At 28.5% G+C, this 13,268-nt stretch overlaps 2 protein-coding genes across 4 annotated transcripts; one reads left to right on the plus strand and one right to left on the minus strand.

Annotated features, from left to right (window-relative positions):
• Positions 1-5,527: 5,527 nt before the first annotated feature.
• LOC136773341 (uncharacterized) lies at positions 5,528-10,054 on the minus strand. 3 transcript variants are annotated; one of them, XM_066726940.1, is made up of 8 exons: positions 9,924-10,054; positions 9,341-9,493; positions 8,046-9,163; positions 7,628-7,970; positions 7,326-7,553; positions 7,091-7,249; positions 6,407-6,571; positions 5,528-6,291 (listed from the first exon to the last, which is right to left on the minus strand). In XM_066726940.1, exons 2-8 carry the CDS (start codon positions 9,341-9,343, stop codon positions 6,079-6,081), a joined length of 2,229 nt encoding a protein of 742 aa, XP_066583037.1. In that variant the 5' UTR covers positions 9,344-9,493; positions 9,924-10,054; the 3' UTR covers positions 5,528-6,078. The 3 variants fall into 3 exon arrangements, with proteins under 3 accessions (XP_066583037.1, XP_066583036.1, XP_066583038.1); XM_066726939.1 differs by having other exon boundaries at positions 9,341-9,954; XM_066726941.1 differs by lacking the exons at positions 9,341-9,493; positions 9,924-10,054 and having other exon boundaries at positions 8,046-8,859; positions 8,991-9,037.
• Positions 10,055-10,115: 61 nt separating this feature from the next.
• LOC136773342 (zinc finger protein 892-like) lies at positions 10,116-13,012 on the plus strand. Its single transcript, XM_066726942.1, has 7 exons — positions 10,116-10,790; positions 10,867-10,977; positions 11,054-11,259; positions 11,335-11,510; positions 11,590-12,042; positions 12,118-12,324; positions 12,399-13,012. The coding sequence occupies exons 1-7, from the start codon at positions 10,224-10,226 to the stop codon at positions 12,761-12,763; spliced, it is 2,085 nt and encodes a 694-aa protein (XP_066583039.1). The 5' UTR covers positions 10,116-10,223; the 3' UTR covers positions 12,764-13,012.
• The last annotated feature ends 256 nt before the right edge of the window (positions 13,013-13,268 follow it).

A 13,268-nucleotide genomic window follows, 5' to 3' on the forward strand; every position in this document is an offset into this window, starting at 1 on the left:
AACGTTTAAATCTTTAAGAACAGAATCCTTTAAATACCTAAATAACCGAATATATTCGATTTCAGTTCTTCCGCTCATTAAAACCCATATACACGGTAGAAACTTAAATATTTAAAATTCATTAATTAATTGAATTGAATTATAAAGTTGAAAAAGGGTCGGTATTGCATACAAAAATATAACATTACTTTATTATTTATTCTACCCATAATTGTCACCAATTGAGAAATTCCAATTAATTTGGGCATTGAATAAAATGTTCCATCAATGCTATATTCATCACTTTTCACAAACATTCTTATCAATTTAACGTCATATAAAATTACTTGACAAGATGCGTCTAATTGTACAACATCAATTGCGATGTAGTGATTTTCTTTATCAATATTAAATTGTAAGGCTTGCATCCATATTTCATTCATCTGAATGAGACCTATATCACTCAGTTTCTTTGGATTAAAAGGACAAGTTTGATGTCTTTTCCGTTTTAGAGTACTTCTTAAATATTTCAAACTTAGAAATTTGGATGCTTCGATATGTCTATATTTCAATTAATTGAGGAAAAAATGAACCATTGAAAAAAAATTTGAATGTACGTAGTGTTACAATTATATTTTATAGTTTATATTGTCAGCTTACTCTTTAGATTTATAGTCATAAGCCTCTTTAAGCGAAATAGGGACAGTTTTCACGCAATGGTATAGATCCTCACGAAACGAGGCGCTTTTTAAAAACTTTCTATCTTTATCGTGATTATGATTTTTAATGGGATAAAATTGATTTCGTACTAATTTCCCGCTTCCGCGGCATTCACGCAATTTGCATTTCAGGTAACTACCAAAAGAAAAATTATATTAAATATTTGCTTTCATTATTCTTAAAAACATAAGTATATACTTACGTTACTTCATTTCCAGCTTTGTCTATTTTCTTCACGTTTTTGTAATAACAAAAACCATCGTCATATATAATTTTTGTCGTTTTATAATGGTTCATTTTGGTAAAGATGAGAAATTGCGCTGATTATTCTAATAAGTTGACACATATTATGACAATTGCAAGTTTCGCACATATCATTTGTTTATAAGCGCATTGGAAATTGTCATAATATGTGTCAACTTATTAGAATAATCAGCGCAATTTCTCATCTTTACCAAAATGAACCATTATAAAACGACAAAAATTATATATGACGATGGTTTTTGTTATTACAAAAACGTGAAGAAAATAGACAAAGCTGGAAATGAAGTAACGTAAGTATATACTTATGTTTTTAAGAATAATGAAAGCAAATATTTAATATAATTTTTCTTTTGGTAGTTACCTGAAATGCAAATTGCGTGAATGCCGCGGAAGCGGGAAATTAGTACGAAATCAATTTTATCCCATTAAAAATCATAATCACGATAAAGATAGAAAGTTTTTAAAAAGCGCCTCGTTTCGTGAGGATCTATACCATTGCGTGAAAACTGTCCCTATTTCGCTTAAAGAGGCTTATGACTATAAATCTAAAGAGTAAGCTGACAATATAAACTATAAAATATAATTGTAACACTACGTACATTCAAATTTTTTTTCAATGGTTCATTTTTTCCTCAATTAATTGAAATATAGACATATCGAAGCATCCAAATTTCTAAGTTTGAAATATTTAAGAAGTACTCTAAAACGGAAAAGACATCAAACTTGTCCTTTTAATCCAAAGAAACTGAGTGATATAGGTCTCATTCAGATGAATGAAATATGGATGCAAGCCTTACAATTTAATATTGATAAAGAAAATCACTACATCGCAATTGATGTTGTACAATTAGACGCATCTTGTCAAGTAATTTTATATGACGTTAAATTGATAAGAATGTTTGTGAAAAGTGATGAATATAGCATTGATGGAACATTTTATTCAATGCCCAAATTAATTGGAATTTCTCAATTGGTGACAATTATGGGTAGAATAAATAATAAAGTAATGTTATATTTTTGTATGCAATACCGACCCTTTTTCAACTTTATAATTCAATTCAATTAATTAATGAATTTTAAATATTTAAGTTTCTACCGTGTATATGGGTTTTAATGAGCGGAAGAACTGAAATCGAATATATTCGGTTATTTAGGTATTTAAAGGATTCTGTTCTTAAAGATTTAAACGTTTCCAAGATAATTTCTGATTACGAATTTGCACTCCAAAATGCAATAAAAACTGTTTTTCCACACTGTACATTAATGGGATGTTATTTTCATTATGTGTATGTAAGTATAACTTTTATGTGTTAAACCTAAGCAACCGGAACTAATATTTTTGCTTTCAGAATGTTAGGAAATACGCAAAGAAATTAAAAATCTACAGTATTTTAAAAGGGAAATCAGTAAAAGTTCACATAAAGGGAATTTTTCTATTAAGGAAATTGTTTAATTTACCACTGCTGCCTTCATCCTACATTAAAACTGGATTTGAAATCATAAAAAATAACATTAACGCCAGTAATGATTTAAAAGAAATCGTTCAATTTATAAAGCTAATAAGATATATTGAGGATTTCTGGATGAAAAAAGTCGATGCCAATGTACTTAGCGTTTTTCAATGTGAACGGCGAACGAACAACAATCAAGAACGCTATCATAAGTCTTTAAACGAGATGATGAGACATAGGCCAACACTTTATAAATTTATATGTAAGTAATCTTTTCATCTATTATTAAACACAAAGTTAAAATATTTTTAAATCTGCAGTGAAATTAAAAGACTTGATCATCAAAACGGTTATACAAATAAGCCAACTAAATAATGGTTTGGTTATTACTACCACCAACAGACGGAAGTGTACAACAAATTTTGATTTATGGTTAAAGGAAAGCTGGGAAAAATTAAATAGATTACAAACAATGAGCGATGAGTCAAAAATTAGACAAATTGACGAGTTTTTATCTACATCAGTATATCAGAACAAACTTTTAATGAAAAAAATTAGAGATATTTTAATCAAGGATTCATTCAATCTGAAATAAAATTTTAATTAGCATGAAAATAATTCCATTTATAAATATAGTAAAGAAGTTTTTCGTCAGGCTATTCAATATAGTTATTTTTAACTTTGATTTACTCCATTGTAACATAAGTTTCAATTGCATTTATATAAATTCTACTAGCTCCTGCAAAGAGTTATAAAGATTCTCCTTCTAAAAAAATAAATTAATACTTTATGTACATACAATCTACTGATGTATTTATTTTCCAATTGTTTCATTACGCTTATACATAATCTTTTATTCAATATTTTCCATTCATACTTGCATCTACAACTGTTTCTTTCTATATTATTGTATCTACTATACTAATTACATGTATGATTTTTCTATCCATCAATTCTTTCCTCTTCTCTTAATAGTTTCCTCACTTTTATTTTTAAGTCTAATCCTCCCTTCTAACAACATTTTTGCCAAGAGCTCTCTCAATTTTCATTCCTGCTTTCCCTGCACACAGCATCAACTTTCTTATATTTCGTTCACTATGTAGCCTACACCTTACAACCGTTTGTCATTCTATTTATTTCGTTCTATTTTCAATACAGTAATGTATCCTTAATTTCATATTCCACCCGTTGCTTCGTCAATCTACATCTAATCCTTCTTCCCTTCTGATCCATCCTTTTCTATTCCATTCCATCATTCTTGTACTTCTTCGTGTTGCAACATGTAAACTATAAAGCTCTATATAATATCCCCCTCCCCCTCCCTGTATCTAGCTATCTCTTATTTGCTCTTCTCATTTCTTCCTATTACATTTTTTAATATTTTCCTTTAATCTGTCGATCTCTTTTTCTCTTCAACTCCAGATACATTTTTCCTTAAAAATATTATAATCTCCCTTTTGTCAGTGTTCATTTCTAACTATTTTCTTTTTTATATATATCTCTTCTAAGGTATAAGATATAAAATAAATTTTGTTGTTTCTTATCCTTACATCTTTTTGATTCTTCCCTTTCATTTTAATACCTTATTTCTTGATGAGCTGTATCAATATATTGAATAGTTTACACAAACTAGATTTAAGATATAAACCTATAAAAAAAGAAGTATTGACAAAAATGGAGGTTTCATTTCTGTATAGAATCATTACATACCGGTATCTTTTGTGAATCACGTTTAATATTTTCAAACTTATCAGCTTTAACCTTGTGCGCTCATAGTATCTAAAATAAGAGAATTAAAAAAGAAATAATAAGAATAATACTTTTCTAACTACAATAACTTACCGCTACTCAAATACTGGGTACTGCGAAGGGAATAATTAATTGATTATAGCAAATAGGAATAAATTCACGCAGTTTCTCCACTACTATGTCCTTTGTTGTAGAATCTGTATTCTCCAATTATACCATAACTTTAACATAGGTTTGCTGCGTACAGCTTTGCTCCATAAAATATGATAGACAATATATTTACAGCAATTCCATCCTCAATTCTATAAAAAATAAATAAAATTTATAGTAGAGAGAAAACCTCTGCAACACTTTTGAAATACGTATGAAAACTCTCATATTTCACCCTACATCAACAAAATATTTAGTTATCATATGTATAATGTATCCCTAGACCACTGAATAGCACTTCCCTACTGACATTGTTAGAGTAATGTGTCTCAAAATTATATCTTAAAGTTAACATTTTTATAAAAAGCTAATTTATGAATGTATCCATTTTCATACCACTAATGTTAAGCCATCTGAATAATTGCTCAACATATGTATTCTTTTTTTAAAGTTTTAACTTTGTATATTTTTCAACTTCGATCATGGCTCTATAAAATGTTGGTGGATTATCCCATTAAGCAAACTATGGTACATCAGTTAATGATTTGTGCTTAGCCGCTCTGTATATACTGATGCTCTGCTGGGGGGAACAGGAGCAACAACAATTATCTTCTATATCCGCTGTAAATTATTTAGAAGTGAAGGTATTTATACTGTATGACTATAATTGAAAACAAGGTTACCTGTCCTTTTATCCTTGTACGATAAGCTAAAGTGCTTCTTTATATAATCTCAATAAAAGAGTCAGACCCATAATATGTGAATAAAAACCAATTATTCCATGCGCTTTATCTTTAAAAAGTAAAATTAAGGCAAAGTAAACATTCTTTATTTAGAGTAAACTTTTATTTTATTTTTATGTGAATTGAGTTACTCATCTGAAATTGTGTTTTTCCTATAATTCTCCTCTTAATTTGAATAAATGAACATTCCATAAATATTTATAAATATTATTATCGTCTTCAAAATCTTCGAATTTTGACAGTTCATGATATTCTTTTCGCTACACTGTACCCACCGGAAACACATGACTGATCTTTAAGCCCTATATTTTCTGCAATTCATTTGACAACATAGATTGTGTTCACCTCATGGAAAGTGTTACCGTCGACGCCATCTTGTCACTAGAGAAAAGTAGGACAATTGACCCACTACCGAATCGATGAAGGCCAGTGGCCAGTGTATGTACATACATACATACATACTACGTTTAAAATCTGGTGAGTTCTTTACAAGTGCAAAAAAGTGTAGAAAGTACATCATGAACAAAACAAACGATTTAAAGTGCACAAATTGTTTTGTGACCGATAGAATTATATGTAGTGACTTAGTTTAAAATCCTATACGTTTACATAGCACATTCTATTATTTTACGTATTATTTCATATTTATTTTTAAGACTTTACAATTTCTATTCATATATTTGTTAAATATCTTTGTATTAAATTAATGAATATAAAAAAGAATAATTATATAATGTAAATATTAGCACTTTTACTTAAAATAGAAATTTTAATTTTTATAATATTTAGCATTTTTTTAACATTTTTCCTTTGCTTAATGTTGTCATTATTAACTTCATAACAATACTGTCTCATACGAATGAGAATATAAAATTCTATTATTTCTTATAAAACTAAAATGCTGTGCTCTTATTTACATGTAAAATTTAAATTCGTATATATACACATCCTCTATAATTAAATCAAAGATATCTGAATGTTTATAATATTAGTTTTAACAGAAATTTTATGGAACTTAAATGTCAAACCTCAAGCCAGTATTGGTTTAGACGACCTGTTAAAACAGAAATGAAGTCATAATCTACTGTTAAATAGTTAATTATATCGATTGTGGACTTAAGAGTTATCCTAAGACATTCAGCCATCTGCCTTGTGAGGAAATATTTATCTGCAATGTTACCTTGGATGACATGTTCTTCCCAAACATCAAGTTTTTTAATAGATTCATGTAAAACCTACAAAAATAAACACCAATAAGTTATCTTAATACGATTCCTTTAACAAAATGGCATAAATTCTTAGTGTTTTAGAAAATTTTAATTACTAATTAAATTATGAAAAAATACTTACTGCGTAACCTAAACTGTCAGCTGTCAAACCTTCAGAATTGTGATTCAGTGAATCAAATAAATCATTTATCCAGTCACAAAAATTCGCTGTACTATCACAGTCTTCTAATTCTGGTAAAAAATGTTTATATAATCTTAAGCCATTAGCCATAGACTTACTAAAAACCTGTAATCAATAATGTTAATATACTAATTTGTTACATTATTTTATAAATTATTTTTGAATAAAAATGACAATTGATAAAATTAAATGTGATAGAAGTTATTTTTTTTACATTTTAATTAAGTAAAAGTTATAAATAATTTGATTGTTCTTAAAAGTATTTGTTCTTTAATTTTATAATATAAAGATTTCTTTAAGCCTCTCTACAGTAAAATTTAAAATTTACAAAATGTAGTTTTCTTAGTGATAAAATAATGATCAATTAACTATATATATATATACTTATCTAAAAATGTAATTCATTTCGTACTTATTTTCCAAAATTGTGCAATTTTATCCCTTCACTAATGTAAAAGTTTAACAAAATATAATATCTTATTTAATTTTATCACTGTTAATAAATTGTTCTACGTAATTATTACAAATAAAAATATTGTTTTCGTTCAATCATGTTGATTGGCAATTAGTATATATACTTGATTATTTTTGTTATAACTAATCATAAACAATAAAAGTCTGTACCTGAGCAGCTAGCCTATCTTTCATTTTAGCTGCATTTGCTAAAGTCAAATGATTTTGTGTGATTTTAGGGCATACTCTCATACTAGCAGGGAGGGATTTATCTTTATTATACAATATGATAAAGTAATCCCATTTGACGTACTTTTCATCAGGGCTAAGCTAAAAAGATATGTTAAGTACTTTTAAGTAAATAATCAATTTGTTTGAATTGATATATACATATGTAATATTTTACCCGTAATGATGCATTATATAATCGGTTTCTAATTGTTTTTAAAAGGTACGATGTACCAGAAAAGACGAAAACTTTACGTTTATCATCAGTAGGATGAATGAAGCTATTATTTAATTTATGCATTACTCCACTAACACCGACAATGCTCCAAAATTTCCTATTGGTAGCATCTCCGTCAGAAACTACCCCATGAATCTTTAAATTTATGTTTTCCAATGAAACGATAGCCTAACATAAAAGTACTCACATGAATTGAATATTAAATTTAAAACTTTAAAAATTAAACGAAATACAGTACATACTTTAATTATGAGCTTAGCGAGTATTTCTCCTGATACAGTTTCTCGTGAAGCAAAAATTGTTATAGGCTGAGAATCAGTATCAGCAATTGGTTGAAACTTAATCACTAATCCATAACTTGTTTTTTCATCAAGACTATTTGTTTGAATTCCCTTTTCCCCAAAATCAATTAATCCTCTATGCTTAAAATTCATTGATTTAAAATTAATTGGCTCTCTTAAATGGATCTCATCTAATAAAATGACTCCATGTTTTTGCTCCTTTCTTTTTTTTTCTACCTCTAATCTCAACATCTCAAAAATTTGGAGATCAAATCCGCACATACAATTGACAAAAGAAAAATACCTGAAAAAAAATAAAAATTTATATAAAATATTTTAAATAAACGCAGTTGTAAAATAATTAAAATGCATATCTTACCGACGAATTATTCTAACACATGGCATAGGTATTTGTTGGTTACTTCTTAAAAAATCGTACGTTTCCGACGATCTCATATGCATTAACATACATAATAATAGCCAATCTTCATTATTGTAATTAATTTCTTTCATGTTTTCATGTTTTGACGCTTTAATTATTTCTTTTATTGCTAAAAATTCATTTAGCAAAATTTGCTTGTGTTTTAATAAGGTTTCAATTTTTTTTAATGATATCTCATTTATTTTTATCCTATATTCATTTAATTCATTTTTCAATTTATTTGATATATATTCTGTTCTTTTCTTTGCCTTTTGTATTTTATAATATTTTTGTTGTAGCATTAATATTTTCTTTTGTTTATTTTGGTTTAGAGCAACTATTTTGAATTTCTTCATTGACTTTGTCTTTTCTATTCTATCACGTTTCTGATTCATTTTTATTTTTACAGTATTGCAAAACTGGCAAGTTTTTATATAAGACACAGAGTATAATATACAATTCCGATGCCTCCAAATACCATAGACATCTTTATATACTTTATCAGCATATTCAATATCTTCCACTGCTTTTGCAGTAACTTCAAAATCTGTTATACCATAACATATATTTAATTCATTAATAGTAGATAAAGATTCTCTTAATTTTTCCAAATCTGTAACGTTTTCATGAATTTTTATATGTGATGAGATATGTGCAACAGGTTGCTTGAAAATAGTAAATTGTAGTGTCAAGTCTTCTTTCAAAATAACTTCCTTAGTTATATTCAATGTGAACCGATTAGTACTATATTTTTCAATTGTGACAATCTCTGCTGTATAGAAGATTAATAAGTTTATATTGTTATACATTTTTTGAGTGTACAACCACTCCTTTGGTAAAATAAGGTTTTTATTTTGCAAGGCATGTAATATATTACAAAAAGAAATTGTTTCATTTTCAAACCCATTTATAGCATCTACAGGTTCCTTTGGTTCAATGTAGCAACTGTCAATAGATTTTGAAGTTGAATTAGTTTGAAGACTCTCATATGTTTTAAACTGCACAGGTTCTTCAGTCCAAGGAAATTGTGATGGTACAGCTCCTTTTTTCAATCTTGGAATTTTATATAGCGCTGACTGAAAAACAATTCATATTTTATATAATAATGCACCTATTTATAAACATAATTATATAATTTAGAGTATTTACATGTTACACAATTAAATGACATTTATCTATATAATTGGTATATATTAGTAATTTTGGTAGCAGTTTATATTAGCAGTTATATTTTTATGTAAGATAATACTCACCATACCAAGAATATTTCCTTTTTCATCACGCAATTCTTTTCTCCATAAAATGTCTTCTTTTAGAAAATGATGATGACATACTGCTTGTTTTGTATGTATTGTTATGTCAGTCCTTTTCAAAGCTTTTTGCCATGCTTTTCTTGTGGTTTCATCCTTGGGGACATAAAAAAAGTGTACTTTTTCAGGATTTGAAACATAACCTGATGTACAACCAAGTGCAATGCATCGTGGCATATTTCACTACATAAATTTACTATAGTTTTTAATTTAAACTATTATAATAATAGTTTTCTATATTAATTATCACTGTATTCTTAATTATATTTAACAAGTATAAATTCACAACACGCAAAATATTGAATCTTTAAATGAAGATAAATTTAACAAATTTTAGAACATTATAAAAGTTCTTTCACTCTCTCAGTAGCGGTGGTTATTCATGATTAATAAGCGATTTCACTTATTATTCTTTTAATGGTTTTGAATGCCGTTGTCTTCGCTTCTGTAATTGTTTCGTATTTTTAAACTAAATGCAGGGTCGAGACGCGGTTACCGTGGTAACGAGGATAACGAGCAAGATTACTTTTTCCCAATGAAGCAAGCACTCGGCGCCGCTTGGGTTGGACCTTGGAAGCTGGACTCAGCAGTCAGCACTCAGGCCTCAGCAGGCCTCAGCTGGAGCAAGCTGGAGCTGGAGGCTGGAGTAGTTGCCGGTTGCCGGTGTTGCCGCAGTTGGAGCTCTTGCCGCTTGGTGTTTTTGGATGGAATACGAATTACGAAATCGTCAACAGCGCCGCCTATCGGCTGAGATTGCCGCGGGACCCCGCATGATCAATCTCCCGTTTCATCTCTGTTAACTTTTTAATAAAGGTAAAGCTTCACAATGAATAATGAAACCATTATGGAAAACTCTTCTTATATAAGTTATGAGGTAGATGGTACAAAATTTATCTTCCAAACATCGGATTCTTGGAATGAATTAGATCCTCAAAAATTAGATGCAACGAATGAGAAGAATTTTATAGACATTGTTGAAGATGCTGAAATGGAAAAGGATGATAGTGCAGTATCTTTAGTTTGCTTAGATGGGCAAGTTTATGCATTTAAAAACGAGGAGCTCCAACAATTATATTTTAGTCAATTAATAAATCAAAATGAGTTTGAAACAGAAGCCCTCCTGCCAAAAGACATAAATGTTGAAGAGACACACTATATTCCTAATGAAGAAGTTTTAATTAGGGACATGAATGAGCATGAGGAGAAATTGAAAACTGAATCAGATCAAATCAATAAAAATTATATTATTGACAAAGATAATGTTAATGAAAATGATTTTGTTGAGGTTGTGACAGCCTTTAAATGTAAAATGTGTCCATATACTACACAGGATAGAGTTCAACTTTTTGAACATTTTCAAGATATGCATGTTAATCCTACATTAAATTCAATGGTTATTAATATAATATAGTTATCTAATAGAAATATATACTTAATGTACCTCCTTTAAATGTAGTTTGTTTCTTTAGGGGAAAAAGGAAAAGCGAAAGAATTTGGATGATGTAAAATTAGTTTATATGTGTGGAGAATGCTCAAATTGTTTTTCTTCTCTAAACGATTGTAAAGATCACATGATTAAGGTAACTATGATAACTATTTGCTAAGAAAATGTATATTTTACTTAAATGCTTGAAAAGAAAACTATGTATTGTCTAGGATCATCGATTAATGGATACACAAGCAACTAAATCAGTTAATGATCAAACTATAGACAATATTGAAGTTCAAGAGTTACTTATAGGACATAATGTAGATCGTTTGGGGTGTAATAATATAAAACGTCAAGTAAAACTTCCAAAAGCATTAAGCTCAGAGTACATGCTCAATAGAAAATCAATGGATATAAGAGAAAAAAATTTGAAGTACTTGTTTTTACAATAGTTTATTATAACTACTAAGAATCTGTATACTTATATACATTTATTTGATTATTCAAGGTGTTCCTATAGAGGATGTCTTTATAAATTTTCTACTGAGGAAGTAATGCAACAACATGCCAGCTGTCACATAGATTCCCAAAGTCCAACTCTTTTTAAGTGTAATGTCTGTAAAGATGCTAAATTTAACAAATGGAGACCTTGCAGCTTACATTTATGGAAGCAGCACCAGATTGGTTAGCATATGTCCATGTATTAAACAAATTCATTATTATAGTTTAATATTAATATATTTCTATATTCATTTTATTGTAGATATTGATCTTCTAACCTGTAAAATTTGTAAAGCTTATAAGACAGCAACAATGGTGAAGCTTTTAACACATATGAGAGTACACAGTGAAACACGTGAATATGAATGCCCAGAATGTGGAAAATGCTTTAAGCAATCTAATCAATTACGCAATCATAGAATAATGCATTTAGATCGAAAATCAACAGAATTTCCACGATGGTATACATCAAAGACATGTGAAATGTGTGGTAAAATATATTCAGATTCTAAATGCTTGAAAATTCATATACAGTCAGTTCATTCAAAACTAAGGCCTTATGTTTGTAATGTTTGTGGACATTCAAGTGCTAAAAAGGCTATGCTTCAAATGCATTTAAGGCAGCATACAGGAGATAAACCATTCAATTGTGAGCTTTGCGAATATAAAACTGGGGATCATAATTCATTGCGTAGACACGTCATGCGTCACACTGGTATAGATCTTAACTTTGAAATATTTAAAACGCTTTGAATTTATATAATTATAATAAAAAATCAATTTCTTACAGGTGTTAGACCTTACAAATGTCCACATTGTCCATATTCAGCCATACAAAGCAGTAGCTATAAAAATCATTTAAAATCGAAACATCCATTATTATCTGGTCTATTCACATGTGAATTATGCTCGTTTAAAACTATTAAAAAAGATAGTTATATGCAACATGTAACAGATCATGAGAAAGGTTTGATCAAAGCATGTACACAGAAGAAAGGTGACAAAAATAATAATAATTATTGGTTTACTATCTGTTTTATAGGAATTAAACTATTGTGTTATTATTCACAGATAATGAAAATGTTGAAGTATTTCCTGGAAATATAGCAGCCGCTCAATTAATATATAGTTGCTTAGGTGCCTTTTCAAAAGTAGGTAAGGCCCTTGAAGCTAATTTGATGTCTTCCTCCACATCTGCAGATGGTACTTCGCAAACTATAACTATACAGATACCATCAAAGCACCTTGAAGATTCACTGCCAACTCGAGAAACTATATTAAAAAGCAGCGCGGAAATAGAACAAGAAGATGATGAAACAATGCACTGTTTTTTAAAGATTCCGAGAGAAGAAGAAGAAAATATTGATACAGGTGGCATAACTATACCTGCAGAACCAGATGAATCTAGTGGAATAACTGTAAATGTTGAAACTTAAAGATTGTGATAGGTATAAAACTTTTTGTTAAGCAGTTTCAATACAATAATCGATACATGTTATTGAAAGATGCTAGTCATGCATTAATTAATAATTATTACTCGTTTTCCTTATCTACTAAAGAAAGTTAAAACTCCCTAAAAAATATAATATTCTAATTTTTGTTTTAAATTAACTTTTTTACTATTACAGTAACTAAAATGCATAAATTGTTGAGAGAACTAATAAATAATAGTGACTACCTTTAATTTAATAATGTATATAATGGTTTTTTGTTCCTTAAAATTAGAACATTGTATTCATCATTTCTTGTACCATACAACGAGTTACATGTATATGTAATTGTTTTCAGCAACTTGGGAATATTCTTTCTTACTAAAAATTACGATTATTTAAATTCTAATAATAAGATAAATAATGTAATTTTTATACATGAATGCTTTTTAACAAATCCTTTTTATTAAATTACAACTTAAGATAATTTAACGAGTTAATAGAAGATAAG

Source organism: Prorops nasuta, unplaced genomic scaffold (assembly GCF_024137725.1).
Source record: "Prorops nasuta isolate Cenicafe-Biocafe unplaced genomic scaffold, Cenicafe_Pnas_1.2 PNAS00005, whole genome shotgun sequence".
NCBI lineage: Eukaryota > Metazoa > Arthropoda > Insecta > Hymenoptera > Bethylidae > Prorops > Prorops nasuta.